A 20,472-nucleotide genomic window follows, 5' to 3' on the forward strand; every position below is an offset into this window, starting at 1 on the left:
TGGTTGAAGACTCTGGGCCTGTACTCAATGGAGTTTAGAAGGATGAGGCTTTTCTCTCATTGAAATTTACAAAATACTGAGAGACCTGGATAGTGGATGTGGAGATGTTTCAACTAGTAGGAGAGATCAGGACCTGAGGGCAAGCCTCAGAGTAAAGGGACGACCCTTTAGTACAGAATTTCTTCAGCCAGAGGGTGATAAATCTGTGGAACCCATTGCCACAGAAGGCTGTGGAAGCCAAGTCATTGAATGTATTTAAGACAGAGCTAGATAGGTTGTTGATTGATGAAGGGACCAAGGGTTATGCAGCGTAGGCAGGAGAATGGGGTTTAGAAACTTGATTGAGTGTCAGAGCAGACGTGATGGGCTGACTGACCTAATTCTACATGTACGTCTCATGGTCTTAAAATAGGTAAGTGTTGTAATTCCCAGTTAATGTTACTTAACTTCATGATCACCAAAAACATACTATAGATTATGGATTCCCATTTCAATTATTCTTACATATATATTTTTGTTTTGTGTAGGCCAATGGACACAACTTTATACACATGGAACATGAGAAGGCAGTGTCACTTCTTAAAAGTTTCCAGAACACAGTGGATCTGATAATCCAACGTGAGATTCCAACCTAGAACTTTTTTTCACTAGAAAAATGTTTAAATTAAGATTAAAACCCTTCACTGCAGCTTCCTATAAGGAAGGCCAGGCAATTTATTTTCCAATTTTTTTGCCAATTGCTGGACCAATGGCAACACTTGTGCCAAACTTATTATAAGACATTTATCGACCATTATAATAATGTTTAGTATTTTATCTTCACAAATTTATCATTTATGAGATTGATGTTTATGTAGTGACTTTACATCCTGTCAGCTAGAGGCTGTGAGATGGCAGGTCATTTGGTGCAAACATTTAATTATTACATATAATTAAATATAATTATATAAAATTATAATATATACTATATATAGTATATATCATTCATTCTCCAAGTTGATTAATCATTAGATCTGAGCACCAAAAGCACACATGCTCTTTCGATATTGCACCACCATAAAACACTGCCTCAATCTTGTATATGCCTTTTTTTGTAAAAAGCAAAAATACATCAACAAATGCAGCAAATTATGTACTGAGAAATTTAAAGCTATTTTCTTATTTATTAATATCGGAAAGAGAATTTGGACATGAGAGGGGGTTTCAACAAATAATGTTATCTGTTTCATGAAAGCCAATCAAAAATACTGGAATTCCAAGATGCTTGTATACCTGGTTAAACAATGGCAAAAAGTGTCTTCCTGGCTATTCAATTGCCTTCTTTTATAAGAAATACTTGAAGAAGTCAGGACAGGAGCAAGTTGAATTTCACTCACCGTAACCCCAGATTTTTTTTTCAAAATTAACATAACATAAAATTAAAAACTAAAAACATTGATGGGGAGACAATGGGTTAGTGCTCTGAATAAAACTTTGAACTTTATCCCTTTTAAACTTCCTTTCCCTTTAATATTTATGACCAAGAATTGAATTTAAGTTGTCTACTACATAGAACAAACTTGGTACCATAATTTCATACGTCCCACATGTACAGGAGGTATATACATCAGAATGATTGGAACAATACAACTTTCTTCTCCCTTCCCCCAATCCACATTAGCAATGTAAATATACTTTGTGAATTTTCAGAAGAACTCCCATTTATTATGATCTGTATACATCCAGGAGAAACAATGCAATGCAAAATCTCAAGCTTGCCTCATTTCGTGAAGTTCACGAGTTTACTGGAACCATTCCTGGCTTTTTAAGCAGGAGCAGGCAATTGCAGAGACAATGTAGATAAAATTGGCACTAATATTAGTTACGTGTAAGTTTCATGTTGTGCCTCAAGTATATTATCTTAAGTATTACATTATTTTATTTATACTTAAAATACCTTTGCTAACGTTCTGTTTCAATGAATATTCCTTTAATTTATAATGGTGGAGAATCTATCACTATGTGAGGGTTGGAGTGTCATTTTCCATAATGAACTTAAGTTTTAATTTTTAAAATATTTTGAAAAATTGTTTCCTTATTTCTGCTGTATTGCTTAATGTTATAGTTTTGAGTCCAGCAGATGTCTTAATTGAGACTCTGCTCAAAGGGATTAAACTATGGTGATCAGTGCATGTCACAGACCTTCACAGCTCAATACATAATTGAAACTCAAGATTTTTTGACAGGTGCCAAGTTATATTGTAGTATCTGAGATTAAATAATAAACGTGCAATTTTGTGAATAAATAAATTTTGAAACATCAGGATAGGATGAGATTAATGTCAGGATACTGGGGAGTTTTTTTGTGGTGGGTCTATCAATAATTCCTAATGTAATCATTGTGCATTCAACTTAATGAATTATAAACAATGTGTACAGTCGATATGCAAAACAGACATTCAAAATTAACACTTCCAAAAGTTCCCAATGCCTCATGACAAGTAGTGATATATTAAACCTTTCCTATCCTAAAAGGTTTAAATGGCACCATTCCTCAGTGGATTTTGCCTCCTGAGTCTTGGTACCACTCCAGCAACTATTGACTGACACTCCAATGCAATAACGAAGGGCTGTGCTTCAATATCTGGGGTACAGTTTTTCAAATGTGATGTTAAACTGAGACACTGACTGCCTTTTGGATATACATAAAAGATACTATGGTGCTGCTTATGGAGCTAACCCAGTATCACAGTCACTATTTATCCAGCAAGCAACATCACTTAAAACATAATATCCAGTCATTATCAGATTGCTGTATGCCAAAGCTTGCTGTGCACAACTTAGTTGACATTGTTTCTTGCATTGCAACACTGACTACACTTCAAATATACATTTGATTGGTTAGAATGTGTTTTTGGACCTAAGGACATGAAGACATTACATAAACTGTGATCATTTTTACTTTGTCCTTATTTTGGCAACCAGGTAATTTATTAATGTGCCAAAAGACTTGCAAATAAAAACAGGGAGGGTTTGGTGGTGGTGCAAGTTGTGTTGGGTTAATATTTGCTTAAGAGTGAAATCAATCCCTATCGTTAAGAATGAAATGTAATAATGATTTGTTTCCCACATGACCAAATCTGCTGTGTAATTTTACCTTCAATGTGCGAGTCAACTGCAGTTTCAGATTTGTACTATTACTGCAGTGGCAATTAATTCATATTGGAACATCTTTATTATTCTGTGCCCACGCACACAACTCCTGATAAAGTAAATTTCTATAGATTTTTGTTTTGCTTTTGCCATTTTTCTCCTTTTGTCTGAAGATACAATGAGCTTAAGTCTACTACCTCAATTTTAACTCTATTGTAACTACACATCAAAATGCACTTAAAAGGTTAAAATTACACTAAAATGTAATTAAAAACCATAATATAATACTCAAAAACTTAATTGGCTCAAACTACCATTTTTTTCTGCTTTAAAATGTGTTCAAACGGAGGTATGATTTGAAGCTTCTAACTCTGACAAAACAATGGTGGATTTTGTTATCACATTTTTTTGTTACTGTTTTAATACTGCTGTTATTAATGATCAACTTTTAAATGAAAATCAGTTTCAACCAATATCTTTCTTGGAGATTGTTAGGAAATACTGCTATTTTGAGCAATACTAACCACATTATAATGGGGTATGATCTGTGCCTGTGACCCACTATGAACTCAACTTCAGCCCTGTCTTGTTGAAAGATTAAGGCACAGCCTTTCACCACTGGCAGAGTATAGGAAAATAATGGAACAATTCATATTTGTAGATTTCTTTTTACTGTTTGGAAATTGTGGTAAGGCTGCTTGCAAATAACAGTTTCTTGCGGAAATATCAAAAGGAAAGGAAGCAGTACCGAGTTCTAACTAAGTCAACATCCAATAGATGGGCTGATCAAAAATGGAATTCCTAAAATGAATGAGGCTGCATATGCATTGAGAATCATGAATGCAGGAAAGATGGATAGTCAGAATGCAAGTGACCCAGGGACATGAGTATACAATTTGTTTAGGTATCATAGAATAGAACCCTTTATGTAAATGCAGCTTTGTTGATGTACAAGAAAACTCACATTTTTTGTATGTGCAAAATTCATAATGGAGAAAAAATACAGTAAAATTTAGTCTAACTGCAGTATTTTGTAAATAACTGTCAATGACATTTAAAATAACTTTTAATCATTTAGATTGTGAATGTAAACATCTGCTTCTGCAGTCAAAAATACTTTACTGGACTTGAAAGCTGCTTTATGTGCAAAAAAGAAAATATAAGATTTTACACTTTTTAGTTTCACAGACTATAGTGAAGTTGGAAAAACTTGTTTGTTCAAATGCACATGCAAGTCTAATCCTTCCAATTTTATTTACGTATTATGTATTGACACTATTTTATTGGTACAGTGTCTGATGTGTTCAGAATGCATTTTGCAGATTCTGTATGTATATATTTGGAGAAATTTTACCAGAGATTAAAAAAAACCAAGCTACTCATTTCCAATGTGGGTGCAACTATAACAGAGCTATTTTTTGGCTTTGAAATTCTGGGAATCTTTTCTGTATTAAAAAAGTGTTTGAATAATGTATGAAGTCTCTTTAATGAACAAACATTAACTTAAATGGTTATACAGTTGTAAATATCTCTTGCTAAATGAATTTATCATGCCAAGGCTGTGTTGCATAAGTCTCATTAATGAATTTCATAGTTTTTTTTAAACTCCCAGTTTTTAGGTTGAATTAATTCTTAATGTATTAATGCTCGTCAAATATAAAACTGTGTTAATTATTTGCATTTCTGGAACAGGTATTAGTGATTTTTGTCCATTGTCAATCACTTCGGAATTGATAACTTTCCATAAGAACAAAATTCTATTTCAGGTGATCGACCAATGAAAATAATTGTCACTTCTTTCAATCAAAGATATTTTCAGAACAAAAGTGGTCTTCTTCAATAGTTGCTGCACGTGTAGCATACTACAACGAATGTACATTTGATCCCAAGTTTATATCCATCCGAGATCACCTAAACTCAGCCAGGAGATTGTTGGCATTACAATAGCCATCAGCAGCAACACTACCCTCCCCGTAAACACACATGCGCACACTTTTGTTTTTAAAAAAACTTTTTCAACATGCTCAGCAAGCTGGTGCAGAAATGAAGGGTTGAATGGACCCACTTCTGCATAACAACAACAATATTGTGCTCAAATTGTTCTCTTTTTCTGGTCTGACTCAATACTACATTTTGTTAAGTATTCACCAAAAGTATAACTCAATGTTATTTTAATGCCAATTTTATCAGGCCAATACAGTGGTATACATTTATGCAACAATACATGTCAGCATGCACAATTTTAACACAACATCATTGCTCAAAGATCAAGAATTTACAAAAAGGTATAGAAAACAAAACTCTTGTTTTGGACAAAAATTATTTTATAAATCAAATAGTTGTGTTATTTGAAAGCATTAAATTACAATTTCAAATGCAACCTATAGAGAACAGCTTTTAAGAAAATTGTCACGAGTCACCTCCACATTTAAAGATAGTGATGCTTTTGAGGAATGGCAGAGATCAGTACAGTAATTTGGAAGGCATTAAACCTTTCCAAATTTTCCACCTGTAAAGGCATTAAAGAAAATGGAATTTATCTGTAAGCTGACTGACCAAGTACCAGTCAGAGTTTTGTTAAAATAAAACACTGCCAATAGTATTTGAGCAACATTGGCAGTTTACACAAGTTATCTAGTTACAGCACCACAATACAGTGTTTAGGGAAAAAAAAAGTTTAGTCCCTAGAACAGCAGGCATGTTGGCTTGCCAAAATTTCAAAATTTAATAACAAATTGTTACTGTCATATCTCGCTGTGCCAAGCAACACCATTCTTTTTAACAGCAGTTTCAAATGATTCTGATCAACTCTTCAACAGAATCCCATCTTGGCAACTGATCGAATAACATTGCAACTACACCTAGAGTGCAGTTGTTGAATTTCACAAACATTTGAAGTATAAATTTACCTAATTTAGAATTCTGTTCCAACATAGACATAGCACAGAATTTATAAAGCACCAGAGTCAGGTAGGAATGTCAAAGTTCACAGTAACAGGTATTTGCAGAATAGAAAAAAAATGTGAAGGAGACTTGATGCTTTGAAGGAAATAATTTCTCTGTAAGACAAGAATGCTTGAAAATCCGTGAACGCAGTTAGATGAACTGTCAAGATGGATTCAAAACTAATATCTACATAAATCTTCCTGGTATTTTAAACTGTTTAAATCATATTCTCATGAGAGTTTCAAAGGGTCTTGGCAATCATAACCTATGTAAGACATACAATTTATATCTTTGATTTACTAAACCAGGATTGGGGACTGAACCTTCAAAGCTAAAGTTAAGTAGCTTTCATAGGCCAGCATTCAGTTTCATATTGAAAACAACAGCTTTCCGTTTAAGAACCAAAAGGACTGCGGATGCTGTAAATCAGGAGCAAAATCAGAAATTGCTGGAAAAGGTCATCAGGTCTGGCAACATCTATGAAGAAAAATCAGAGTTAACGTTTTGGGTCCGGTGACCCATCCTCAGAACAGTTCCGACGAAGGGTCACTGGACCTGAAACGTTAACTCTGACTTTTCTTCAGAAATGCTGCCAGACCTGCCGAGATTTTCCAGCAACTTCTGCTTTTGCTATCCCTTTACGGTTTACAGTGGAATATTTTAAATCAAAAGATTATTTTTCTTTACTCAGATTTTCCTACAAGTTAACCTCTTTGTAAACCTCCATTACAACATCAGAAATGTAAATTTACTCCTCTTCATCTTTTCACCCCAGAAAAATTAGGGCAGAATCTTGCTAGTTACATGGAGGTGGTTTTAACAGCTAGCAGACAGTGGGACAATGTGAAAATGCATTTGATTTCCTGCCTATGGTCAACCTTACCAGATGCAAATAATCAATGGAAATAGCTGACCTGCCAGCAGCCCCCCTCAGACTCCATTTTGATTTAGCCCCCTTCCCTCCACTCCCAGGCCCCTTCAGCTTTCATGATTTGCATTGCCCTTAACGGGCTTTGCACATAAATTATTCAATGGAAACATGGTCATTTACTGAAGGTGGTTAATAGATTGAAAAAAAAAGACCTGGGGTGATTTGATGATGGGAAATAAAAGCTAGCAGCAGCCAAAGAGCTGGCTGCTTGGGGAATACTGCCAAATTTTTATTGAGGATGGATGGGCCCCATGCTACATGCAAAGTTCAGCAGATCCCTGGAGGGGATTCCAGTGGTAAGCCAGAAAAGACTTGTTTGTCTCTCTCTCCACCAGAGCTTTCTTTCTGCCACAGGGCTACTGGTGCAGCTTCAGATCATCCTAGTACCCTTTATAATGATACACTGAAGGTTATGACCATGAATAATTTAACATTTCAAACATATGCAGAAACACCTTCAACCACCTTACCTGGATGTCCACATTTGGATGGCCAGGCAATATCATCGCTAATAGGACATATTTTTGGTTCTGACTTCAAACAAAAATCCCTAAAAGCAGTATGATTTTACCCATTGCAGCCTATAAAGGAGTCAGACATTCCTTTAGTCTTTATGCGCAAGTACACTAAGCCAGTCAGTCAGGACAGCTAGTTTCAGTTTTACCTTTACCTTATAATTACACACATTTATTAAGTACTATCCAAATTGGTGTCACTAGAAATCAGGAGAAGAAAGCTGATTTTCCTAAACTAGGGCAGTGCAACCAAGTATTACACCTCCACTTCCATCCTTGCACAGATCACAATTCAGCACAGACAAGGCATTGAACATTGTGCACTCCAAGTCTATGTGCCTCAGAGATGATAACGTTGCCTTTAGCTATTGGGAAACTGGTAAGCATAAGCAGATTCTATTTAAAGTAAAATTCATAACCAATCAAACCATATCTGAACTTTTTTCTTTTAAAAGGTTGAAACCGGATTCTAAAGGGATCACAAAGTCTGGAAGATCACTGCATGTAGAATTTGAGTATATGGCACGAGTGGTCTTAAATAAATCACCTGTCCTAATGCATCTATAAGAAAACAACTAGCTGAGAAATTTTCTTTAAAAAAAAATGTTTGCATGTCAAGGAAGAACTTCTCAACACAAATTTAATAATATCTTATGTATTGAAGCAATGATGAATAATAATAAAAAACATCAGGATCACCCAAATAATCAGCAGAACACAGCATATTTCAAAACTGCCAAATGCCAGCCAGAAACTTACATAACAAAGTGCATTAAGATACTCCAGGAGCTCAATATTCAAAAGAAATCAGAAGCACTTCTATCCTGATAGCTTCAGAAAAAAGTTCAATTAATTGCTCATTGGAGGCATAAACCATTACTAATGTGCTAAATTGAAAGGATTCAATCACGTGCTGCAGCAAAGTGCACGTACAATTTGACATGCAATGCAAAAGTGTGAAGATCCTCAATGCAAACATACTCAATGAAAATTGATACCTAGGCAATAGTTTCTTATGTAAATAAATCATGTACATCATACTTAACTGCACTGAAATGAGGCTACTGAAGTCAACTTTAAAATCTATAAAAGCAAACGTAATCTTGAAACAACTATTTTACTATTATGGAACAAGCCACAATTTCCTTTTAAAGCCTCCTAAATACTTTATCCTGATTAAGTCTTCAATCAGTTGCAATATCTTTAGTAAAGCAATCTTTCCTCTTCCAGGCACAGATTTATGTAGGAATGCGGTTTCTAAGATATTCCAGGACTGCAGCTGTTCCTCTAGCCAAGATAGCTGCCCGTGGATTACGAAACGGATTTCCTTCGAGTAGGAGTGTTCTGCATGAAATAAAGTGGCACTTTGGATACTGGAAAATATACAGCTTAAAGTCAGTTGTGTTGTTATACAACATATCATGGAAATCTCGGGACAAATGAAGATACAAAATTCTACCACAAAGAGATCTTTTTGGAAAAATACTAACTATAAAAGGCAATTACTGGAAGGTGAGAAGAATTCAGTTTTAAATATTCACTCAGCTGCTAGGGGACAAACAACAAAAGCTTAGCAATCTTATGGTCACTCTTCATTTTACATCCCTGTGCAGATGTGTTTACATCTCTACTACAAGGCTCATGACAAAGAACGGTAAAGAATTCAATCCCTTCTAATATCCCACTAACCATCCTGAGTAGTGTACTTTGGATGCTTCCATTAGGCGAAAATGACTTTGACATATACATAAAGTATGACATTGCAAATTGGCTGTTATGTTTTTGAAAATTGTTCCTTTGTTACATTTTTCCCAAATCTATATGTAGATCCTAGCAAAATAAGATGTCTCCATTATTTGATTTTGTTCTCTTTTAGGTAAAAGCTAATTATTCATCACCTACTCTTCATTGCTAAATCTTTCTGTTGGTTTAAATTCTTGAAATAGAGTGAATGATTTTTAGTATTTCATATCTAAATACCATCAGTAACTATATAACCAGAATTTTTTTATGTTTTTAAAACTGCATAACAAATTTCACTTCACAACATGAATCCATGGAATTAATTGTAATTAATTTATGCACTTGATTCACTAATACTCCAATCATTAAATCAATATCCAGCAGATCCATCACCAGTCTACATTGGCTGCAGGATGTACTATTTACAGTTGCAAGTCAGCAACTGACCACAATTACTTCAAACAGAAACTCTTTTCTGTGATCTCTACCACTGAGAAAGACATCAGCAACAATGTTGTGGGAACATCATAACCTCCAAGGGACACAACATCTTGATTTCTACAAAACTTGATGATGGTGGGGTGCCAATATAAGATCCTAGAACTCCCTGCCTAACGTAACAGTTTAAGAGAAAGCACCCCTTCCAGAACAATGAAAGAGCAGAAATTTCTGCCTTGCTAGCATCCAAGAATAAATAAACATTAAAATAAAGTGCAAACAATTTCAATCACAAAAGCTACTGAAATACTTGTGTGAGCAAATAAAGTTGCGCGAGATCATGTGGTGAATTATAATGGAGGTACATTTACTGGTAGCATGCAGTTACCTGATGAACCAATTAAAACCACCTAAAAGTGGTTAAATCAACATTAGGAACTTGAATTGCAATTGTATCTTTTTAGCCATTTTAAGGCTGATCTTCTTAACAGGTCTGCAGAGAGATATTGTCAGGTTAAGAAGTGAGCAAAAACTTGGCCGATGGAATATAATGTGGGAAAATGTGAGGTTGTGCACTTTGACAGGAAGAGAAGATGAGCCAAATAGTAGTTAAATAGAGTAAGACTCCAGAAAGTTATGGAACAGAGAGAATTGGGAATCCTTATCCATGAATCACAAAGAAGCAAGCATCCAAGTTCATTGGGTAATAAAAAAGGTAAATGGAATATTGGCCTTTTTTCCCCCAAGGAAATAGGGTATAAAAGTAGGGAGATTTTGCTAAAACTATATAAAGCACTAGAACGACCTCAGTTAGAATACTGTGAAATAGTTTAGGGTCCCTTATTCAAAAGAAAGATATACTGGCATTGCAGTCAGTCCAGAGAAGGTTCACTAGGTTGATACAAGGGATGAATGAACTGTCCTAAGAGGAGACGTTGAGTAGGTTGGGCCTGTATTCATTCGAAATTTGAAGAATGAGAGACAACCATGTTGAAATATACAAGGTTCTTAGGGACTTAACAGGATAGATGTGAAAAGGTTGACTGTGGACAGTCTAGAATCAGATGGCATAATCTCAGAAAAAGGGACTGCACATTTAAGACAGAGATGAGGAGGAATTTCTTCTTCAGAAGGTAATTCATGACTGCAGAAGGCTTTCAAGGCTGGGTCATTAAGTATATTCAAGGTTGAAATAGATTTATAATTAGTAAGGGAATTGAGTGTTATGGGGACAAGGTATGAAACTAGTTTAGGATAATCAGATCAGCCATGATCTCACTGAATAGCAGAGCAGACTCAATGGACTGAAATGCCTATATCTTTCTGCTCCTATGTCTTATGATCTAACCATGTCTTTGTATCTGAAACGGATCTTTAATAAGGTACATCACAGTTTTAAAAGAGCAAAGAATTCAGTGCACTGTGCCAAAGTTGGCAGCACTCGGCTCATTGTCGGAAGATTGGGAGTTCAGGTCCAGTTCCAGAAATATAAGCACAAAAATCTAGGTTAATGCTTCGCTGCAGTATGAAAGGACTGTCCCCTATCAGAGGTGCTACCTTTCAGATGAGACCTTAAACCAAGGCCCTGACAGATGGATGTAAAATATCCCATGGCACTTAGTTTGAAAAGCAAGGGAGTCATCCTCACTGTCCTGTCTGATATCTGACTCTGTATCCACACAAACTAATAATCATTTGTCATTTTTGGGAATTTATTGTGATGCGAAATCAGCTGCAATGCTTCCTACTTTGTAACAGTGACCATGTTTCAAAAAGTACTGCACGGGCTGTAAAGCACTTTGATAAATCCCGTGATTGTGAGAAGTAGAATATTATTTAAAAGTGGAGAAAGTTGTATGTGGTGGCACAGAAGGCTATGGATGCCCTGTACACAATATTAGAATGCAGGTACAGCAAGTAATTAGGAATACAAACGGAATGTTGACCTTTACTGCAACGAGGATGAAGGGAATTGCAAAGGGCATTGGTGACACTGCACCGTAGGTATTGTGTACGGTTTTGATCACCTTAACTGGGGAGTGATGTATTAGCAGCCGTTGGGGGAAAGTTCACCAGCCCAAGACCTGTTAAGTAAATTTTCCAGGTTGACTTACAAGGAAAGACTGAGCAGATTCCCACTATACTCAATGGAATTTAGAAAAATGATAGGTCACCTTATTGAGCCACAAAAGTTTGAGGCTTAACAAGCAAATGCTGAAAGGATCTTTTGCTTTAGGAGGACATTTATCCAAGGAGACATTGTTTTAAATGGCAGACCCCTTGTTTTTAAACTGAGACCAAGAGGAACTTATGTCTTAAAATATGGCTAGTCTTTGTAATTCTCTTCTCCAGATAGCAGTAGAGGCTTGATCTTTGAATACTTTCAAGTCTACATCAGAAAGATTTTTGATGTACAAGGGAATCATGGTCATAATCAGATAAGTCATGATTTTATTGAATGTCAGGGAAGTCTGAAGGGATGGATAGCCTACTCCTGTTCCTATCTCTTATGATGTTAGTCCCTTTTCGTCCTTATTTTATAGTATAAAATAATACCAGTGCTAAAAGAGATTAGCTGAATCAACATGACGTAACTAAATCTATAACAAAAGATTTTCTCATTACAAAGACCTTTTACAAACTTTATGTAATTGAATGGTGGAACAAGCTTGAGGGACCAAGAAGCCTACTTCTGCTCCTAACTCATAAGTTTGTATATGCATACATAATTCATATTTACCTTAAGTTTACGCAGCTCCCCAGCTCTGGTGGGACCTGCATTAAATCATTATTCTGCATATCCAGTGTGGTCAGTTTGTCGAGTTGCATCAGTTGGAAAGCATCAATCGAGCCCACCTGATTATTACTAATAAGAATAGTTTCTATTGCTGGGATATGGTATAAGGCATTAGGGAATTCCTTAAACCTGAGGACAGAATATAAAACTTATGCTGAACAAGAAATCAAGAATATGTAATCTTACTGAGATTTGTTGTTTTACTGTTGTGTTTAAAACATCAAAATTCCATAAATCCACAAATGTTTTAATAAACTTGATATGCAAACTCAGCTTAAACAAATTACGCTTAAATTTAATTTACTGAAGTTTTTAAATAACTGATCAAATCTTACTCAATTAACATGCACCATTTCTGAAACAAAAACAGATAATCACTGGAAAAGTTCAGCAGGTCTGGCAGCATCTGCGGAGAAAACTTAGAGTTAATGTTTTGGGTTGAGTGACTCTTCCTCGGAACAGTCACTCGACCCGAAATGTTAACTCTTGATTTCTCTCTGCAGGTGATGCCAGACCTGCTGTGCTTTTCCAGCAATTTCTGTTTTTGTTTCTGATTTACAACATTTGCAGTTCTTTTGGTTTTTATCTGTTTCTGAAACCACACCTCCTACAAACAATTGGCGATCTTACCATACATTTTATGTAACATTGCAAAAATGCTTTAAAAAGTTAAATAATTATAATAAGCAGATTTAGCTAAGCAAAAAAAGCTGCAAGAAAGCTTTCCAATGCACTGGATACAGAGTGCACACCAATAGGAAGAGTGGGTCTGGGTGGACTCAAGCATGATTCAAGAGACAGTATTTTAGAAGGAAGAGAGTGCTAGCTAGATGAAGATTCAGAGGGAAGGAATTTTAGAGAATGGGGGAAAAAACAAAAAGTGGCAGCCACAAATAGGAGAATAGCAGAAGTAGAAAATAAGTAGTGATAGACTAATGGAGACTGTATGTATGGATGTAGGGCTGAAGGAAATCATACAGAGAGGGGAGGATGAGGATGTGGAGTGATGAAGGAATGTCTGTAAATCCCAAAATCAAATCTTTGGAAAACAGGAAACAAAGGGAGTTTGACCTGACCAGTAGTGACTGGATATGTCTTTGAATGGTTGAAGACATGGGCTATGCATTCTGGGTGAACTGTAGTTTATAAAAGTTCCAGCAAAAGAAGCATGCCAAAACCAGTTGCAGAAAAGTAGATAGACAGATTAGGATTTAGGATCTGGAAAAGAATGGGTAAGGGCAGAAGTGAGCTACTTGCAGAGCTAGGATCAGGAGAAGTTCGTGATGGTGCAGTAATTGGAGAGGAATGATCAAGTGATTACCTCATAAGAGAAAGAAATTGAGTAAAGCTGAAGGAGGGGAGAGAAAAAGGAAGACAGAGTATGAAGATGGGCCAATGATTAAGGGGAAAGACACTAAGGCTCAGAAGAGTCACAGAACAAATCTCATTAATCTAGGCAGTTCATACAGGTATCCAACAGCTGCTCATTTGCAACTGCTCCAGGTGTCAATGGATTAAAAGTTACTCAGTTTAGAATACACAGTAAAAGAGGTGCTTGTTGTGCAGAGGTAGTATCCCTACCTCTGAACCAGGAGGCCTGACAGACTAACCAAAATCCTTTAACCTGGTTAAACTTGCAACAAACAGAATGTAATAGTCATCTCATGAGTCTTAACTGGACTCAAGTCCACCCTGCCCTCATCCACATTTCTTGAAGCAACGAGAACAGGAGAAACAAAGTAAACACAGTTGTAACTCTCCGTAATTGGTGCAGATTGATGCAAAATTTATGTTTTGTCTGTTTGAGAGAGAAAGGCTTCAAAAAATTCCTCCACTAAAAACAGGTGGCTTTCTCTTCTTCTGAATTACTTTGCAAAAAAAAACATTAATTTTCTTCATTTCTACAAATGGCAGAGTTTTAGCATTTCAGATAGAGTGCCACTAGTAATTAAAACAATTCAAGCCTTTAAAATCAGTAATTTACTGCTTGATTTCTAGTATAAACTAATTGCTAATAAATGCAAATGTTTTGTCTTTGAAAGCCAGTTCAAATCAGAATTAGTTTAAGTAATATTTTGCTATGTCACAGGATTGTAAACCCAAATAAACAAAATCTCAAGTGATCATACAGCATATGTCATTTCACTGCAACAATCCACAAGCATCTCCTGCATCTTTTTACTCATCACTTCCAGGTACCTGTTTCACAAGTGAATGAATAGACAAAAACTATTGTAGCACAGAATAATCATAATTATTATTATCTATGCTGATATTGTTTGGTGGGGGGAGAAGAGGAAGAGAGGAGAAAGACAAAGCAAACTGGATGGGATGAGAAGGAAACATTTCCCCACGTGGTACAGCCTTGGATGTGTGGCGTTAGCTAGTACATTATGCTCTTACGATTTGCCAGAAAAATTGTCAGAATATTATTTCCCACAGCATGATTATGTACATTAATCCATGCCTAACTTCTTTCACCCCAGTATTGGCAGCCGTTCCTTTAATTGTTACTTACCATGCTATGAGCTTGCATCCCTATGACAGCTGCCCCTTCTTCCTTTAGGTTTCTCTTATACCCATATTTTTGACCAAGCATTCGTTCACCTATCTTAATGTCAAGTTCTTTGGATCCAGTGTAACTTTTTGTCTGGTTACACAGCTGTGAAGCACCTCAAGGTGTTTTGCTGAGTTTAAGGCACAATATTACTCCAATATTGTTACCATTTGTACAAAGACCAAATACTGTTATCTGGACTTTGTACATAAATGTTCAATACTGCACTGAATAAGATGAAATGTTTATACTGCTTTTCTCAGCAAGGCAGATCGAAACCATGCTAGATACTGCTTGCAAACAGAAACAAATTCAAACCCAATCCTGAGAAATGAAAAGGTAGTATTTATCCAAAGAAGGAAATTTGAATTTTCTTAAAATATTGTGAAGCTAGACACATTTCATTTTGCACAGAAAATACTAACCTGTTAAAAGAAAGGATTACAGTTTGCAATTGCTGTAGTTGTTTTATTTCCATTGGCAGGGAAGCCAAAAGGTTATTTCTTAAAAGAGTAAAAGAAAAATAATTAAGTGACATTATTAGTGACATTTACTGCTTTTTTGCCTTTTTTAAGAAGTAAAAGCTTGATTTTCACACTTTATGAACCAATTCTTCAGATTCTAACTCAAGGAAGCCTTCAATATCTTGCCAATCTTTTTTTTTTGAAAACAAGACACAAAACTCCCCTTTCAGGACACATTAAAACATGATATCAAACATGTTTAGCTAAACAAAAAAATCCTTAATAATAGATTGCTGTCCCTATCAAACTAATTTATATGAAATACTGATACATTGCACCTTGGATTATTAAAATTACATTCCAATATCCAATTTACTTATCTGCATTCTTGGTTTAGCCTACAACCTCTAAACTTTTGGGTAGACAAAATTTCCCGTAAAGACGGAAATCTCACTGTTCCACTAATGTGCCTCATCTGCATACTGTTATAGAATTCTGTGGTCTAATCACTTGTTAACCTGTTTTTCTAACCATCCTGTTCAGAGATGTTATTACACACCTCTGGAGTAGGTGGAACTTGAACTTGGATCTCTAGGTCCAGGGACAGGAACACTACCACTGTGCCACAAGAAAGCCACTCCCCCACTCACTTGTTACAACTAATTCGAGTAGTGAGTGCAGCTCTCCTGCTTGCTTAGTTCCACCTGTGCTCTTCTCAGCCGTGGCCTTCTGCCATTGTTGTCAGTCGACAAAACTGGGAGATGCACAATGTTCCATAGGGATAGCTTTCACTGCATTTTCCACTCATTAAAATGTGTCTGACACCCAAATATATAAAAATGCCTCTTAATTGTTGTCTGGCTGGAACTGACAACCTGACAGAGGAGCACAAACACTAATATGGGTTTTAAAAAATGACATTCTTTATGCTCGATTTCTGAAAACATGCCAGAAGCAAAATAAAAACAAATTTATTTTGAGAACACTATGAACCAAAAAGAAAAATCATGCAATTTCCTTGGAAGAATAATGAAAACTGTATTGTTTCTTATTCCTAATATCAAAGCAGAAAAACCTGATATTTGAGCAATTAACTCTTCGATGAAGGATCAAAATTTATGCTTCGCCTTTTTATTTCCATCTCCACCAAAGCTCCTTTGTTCTGCATTGCACTACCAGCTGAAAATCCACTTTTGCTCATTTACTTCTGACCTAAGAGTATTTCCCAACATACAGTTCTACTGGGGAAGCAGTAGATTCCATTTACCAAATGACTGATATGAAGAATGTACAGACAGACTAAATTCCAGAGTGTGAAATATACACTTAGAATTATACTTCTTAGTAGTGAATTCTCTCATATATAAATACTGGTAGTCCAGATCTAGGACACAAGAACTGATTAAAAGAGACTCCATTTTATAGGGTGCTGATTGGTTGGCCCATAATTGGCATGGAGGTACAGCAAGAACAGTTAACTGTCAATCTTAATTCTTAGATTCTATAAGTAGATTCTGTTGATCAGGGTATTGCCATGGAGGTGCAGCAGAGTTTGGCTGTTTCCATGACCCTTTAAAAGATGCAACATATTAATATATTCCTTTTGATTACATGAAACAGGGTCCTGAATATTTATGTATGGAACTTCTAACACGTACAAATGAATCAAACTGTGAGCCTGACTGATGATCTTAAATTGGTATCTGGTTAACCATTAGCACAACCTGATTTATTTTATGAATGATTTCTAAAAGCAGAATCATCTAAATGGAGGATATACTTCTGAGGCTTTTAAGCATGGGCGGTTTGAGCTGCAAATGGTCAACAGGACATACTTGATTTGGTTTGTTAGTTGTTGGGATGTTTAACTGATATAGCTGGCATCACACCAGCACTGGACCTCATGGATCACATTATTCATTTGTGTGATAGACAAAAAGTCTTTTAGGCTTGATGGCAGCATCCTGTCAGTGGAGAAAACCACTCATGGATTTACTGCAAAGAAATAGTGTGAGATAGTTAGCTGCACCTATTATTCAAATTTGAGACAACTCCCCATTCCAGGGTAATCCAAAGTAGGTCAGGTATCATTCAGGGCCAAAAGTGGCAGGAGTAGGCACTTTCATGGGTTTTTGGGATGTACGAGTAACGATTTGATCAAGGTCTTTGCTTATGAAGGATTGTTTTAATATGCTCCAGCACAGCATCAAGTTGGCATGTTAAGCAGATAGCTAGGACCCTATTTACATGTTTATGAGAATGAGGCTGATCTTGTAGCATGTGGACTGTAAGAATTCCACCATGTAGACTGACTGAGAAAAGTGTGTCTTCCATTAGATTAGAAATCATCTACGAAATAATCTGCACTATGCTAAGTGTTACACTGGAATCAATTCAAGATCACCATCGGAGACTACAGTGTGATGCATTTGTGTGCTAGAAGATCCATACATAAATACTCAAAACTATGTTTTTTTTATGCAGGCAAAAGAAATTTGTACATACATTGCACAGTTTTCAAAACCAGAAAGGGTCATGGAGACTGCCAGACTTCACCACATCTTCATGGCAGCACCCTGACTAACTTCTTTACTCAGAGTTGTTAGGATTTGAAATGCGCTGGCTGGGAGAGTGATGGAGGCAGATTCCATAAGAGGTTTCAAAAGATTGCTGGACATATATTCGAAAGTGATGAATTTAGAGGGCTAGGGCTTTAGGGCTGGAGAATTGGACTGGCTGGGTGGCTCCTTCAGGAGCCAGTACAGACCAGGTGGGCCAAATCTCCTCCTTCTGTACTGGAAATTAAGATTTAAGAATTAAGACTTCTAATTAGGATTGATGGTTAACTGACAATGCATCTCCATACTAACAGTGGCCTAACTATTCAACATGCTTCTGCTAATCTGTATACAATATTTCTTTTTCTCTCTCAAATCTATTTTTGCACCTTGATTCTGATGAAAGTAAGATGAAAAGCTTCAATGTCCTCTTAGCTATGTTTAAATTTTAACATACAAGGTAGGTTCATTTTTGGTGATATTAAGTTTTCCCTCATCAATCTGTCGAGTAAAATGTGGCATTAGCACATGGGATTTTGGCCTAAAAAAAATCAAGAGAGAATTCATCTTCAATGAAAAAGATGATCCCTTTAGCTCTAACGTTAGAAATGAACTAACAACAGAAACACGAAAGAATCAGCAAGAACTTAGCATACCTCAGATCCAGATGAATCAGAAGCTCCAATGTACAAAGTTCTAAGGAAACAGAACTAAGCTTGTTGAAACCAAGATTTACATCAGTGATGGTGGCCTTAAGTTCTGAAATCCTGTATGGCAAGATAATATTTAATAGTACTATTGACATCTTAGTATCTTCTTCAAAAAACAGAGTTTTGACTAGCATTTCACATTTAATTTTTGCCACACAAAATATAATTAAATAGAATTTTTTTTCCTTTGTCACCTAACATTTCTAAATTTTAAATCTATAGCCATTGTTTAGATGACATTCTTTTGCAATGCTATTTTGAAGCTGTTAAAAATAAATAAATTCCCCAAATCATAACTTTATTAAAATAGAAACCAACCACTTATTGCAATATTTTACAAAAATCAGCATTTTTGAAAAACAAAAATTAAAATTGAAGGTAATGATTGTGCATCATATCAGAAAAAAAAGTGAATTTGTTTGGCAGGAATCATGAAAAAACAGAGTTTCATGTACATACAGAACTGTGGAATTCTGAGGGCAGAGGGATTTGGGTGTTCTAATGCATTAAATGTACAAGTATAGCATGTAATCAAGAAGGCTAATTGGATGGTATCCTTGGATATGAGAGGAATTGGACATAAAAGGAAGGGTGTTATGACTCAGCTAATCAGGGAACTGATGGGACACCATCTCAAATATTGTGTGCAGTTTCGGCCTCCTCGTTTAACCAAAGACGTGAGTGCAATAGTGGCAATTCAGAGAAGGTTTACTAGATTGATTTACTAGAATGAGCAGGTGACCTTTTGAGGATAGGTTGGACAGGTCGAGGTTGTTTCCATTGGATTTTAGGAAAACGAAAAGGTGACTTGATTCAAGTTGACAAGATGTTGAAAGGTCTTGAGAAAGTGGACATGGAAAGTATGTTTCTCCTTGTGGATCAGTCCACAACAAGGGAACACTTAAAATTGGGATGGGGGTGGGGGAAGGTCACCATTTTAGGATAGAGGAGATGGGTTCATTCAACATTTTTAAACAGACAGATAAATTCTTGTTAAGCAAGGAAATGAAGGGTTACAGAAGGCAGAGATAGTAGGAACTGCAGATGCTGGAGAACCTGAGACAACAAGGTGCAGGGCTGGATGAACACAGCAGGCCAAGCAGCATCATAGGTGCAGAAAGGCTGACGTTTTGGGCCGAGACCCTTCATCAGAAAAGGGGGAGGGGAAGGGGGTTCTGAAATAAATAGGGAGAGAGTGGGAGGCGGATAGAAGATGGATAGAGGAGAGGATAGGTGGAGAGGAAACAAACAGGTCGAAGAGGCGGGGATGGGGCCAGTAAAGGTGAGTGTAGGTGGGGAGTTAGGGAGGGGATAGGTCAGTCCAGGGAGGACGGACAGGTCAAGGGGGCGGGATGAGGTTAGTCGGTAGGAGATGGAGGTGCGGCTTGAGGTGTGAGGAGGGGATAGGTGGGAGGAAGAACAGGTTAGGGAGGCGGGGACGAGCTGGACTGGTTTTGGGATGCGGTAGGGGGAGGGGAGATTTTGAAGCTTGTGAAATCCACATTGATACCATTGGGCTGCAGGGTTCCCAAGCGGAATATGAGTTGCTGTTCCTGCAACCTTCGGGTGGCATCGTTGTGGCACTGCAGGAGGCCCAGGATGGACATGTCGTCTGAGGAATGGGAGGGGGAGTTGAAATGGTTCGCGACTGGGAGGTGCAGTTGTTTATTGCGAACCGAGC

At 36.6% G+C, this 20,472-nt stretch overlaps 2 protein-coding genes across 7 annotated transcripts in view; one reads left to right on the forward strand and one right to left on the reverse strand.

Moving 5' to 3' along the window:
• The window catches only part of lrrc7 (leucine rich repeat containing 7), a 256,311-nt gene extending 255,676 nt beyond the window's left edge, over positions 1–635 (forward strand). The window contains 1 exon segment of the mRNA XM_048602082.1: positions 528–635. Within this exon segment, the coding sequence (XP_048458039.1) occupies positions 528–635 (108 nt within the window).
• Positions 636–5,286: 4,651 nt separating this feature from the next.
• Positions 5,287–20,472, reverse strand: part of lrrc40 (leucine rich repeat containing 40) — a 50,477-nt gene continuing 35,291 nt past the window's right edge. For 3 of the 6 annotated variants that reach the window (XM_048601878.1, XM_048601877.1, XM_048601876.1), the window contains exons 12-15: positions 18,738–18,848; positions 15,485–15,562; positions 12,446–12,631; positions 5,287–8,897 (exon numbers count right to left, since the gene is read on the reverse strand). In XM_048601878.1, the coding sequence (XP_048457835.1) occupies positions 8,648–8,897; positions 12,446–12,631; positions 15,485–15,562; positions 18,738–18,848 (625 nt within the window). In that variant the 3' untranslated portion in view covers positions 5,287–8,647. The remainder of the gene's footprint in view (positions 8,898–12,445; positions 12,632–15,484; positions 15,563–18,737; positions 18,849–20,472) is intronic. The other 3 variants (XM_020522462.2, XM_048601879.1, XM_048601880.1) reach the window with 2 other exon arrangements.

The sequence above is a fragment of the Rhincodon typus genome, chromosome 10 (assembly GCF_021869965.1).
Source record: "Rhincodon typus isolate 14 chromosome 10, sRhiTyp1.1, whole genome shotgun sequence".
Classification (NCBI taxonomy): domain Eukaryota; kingdom Metazoa; phylum Chordata; class Chondrichthyes; order Orectolobiformes; family Rhincodontidae; genus Rhincodon; species Rhincodon typus.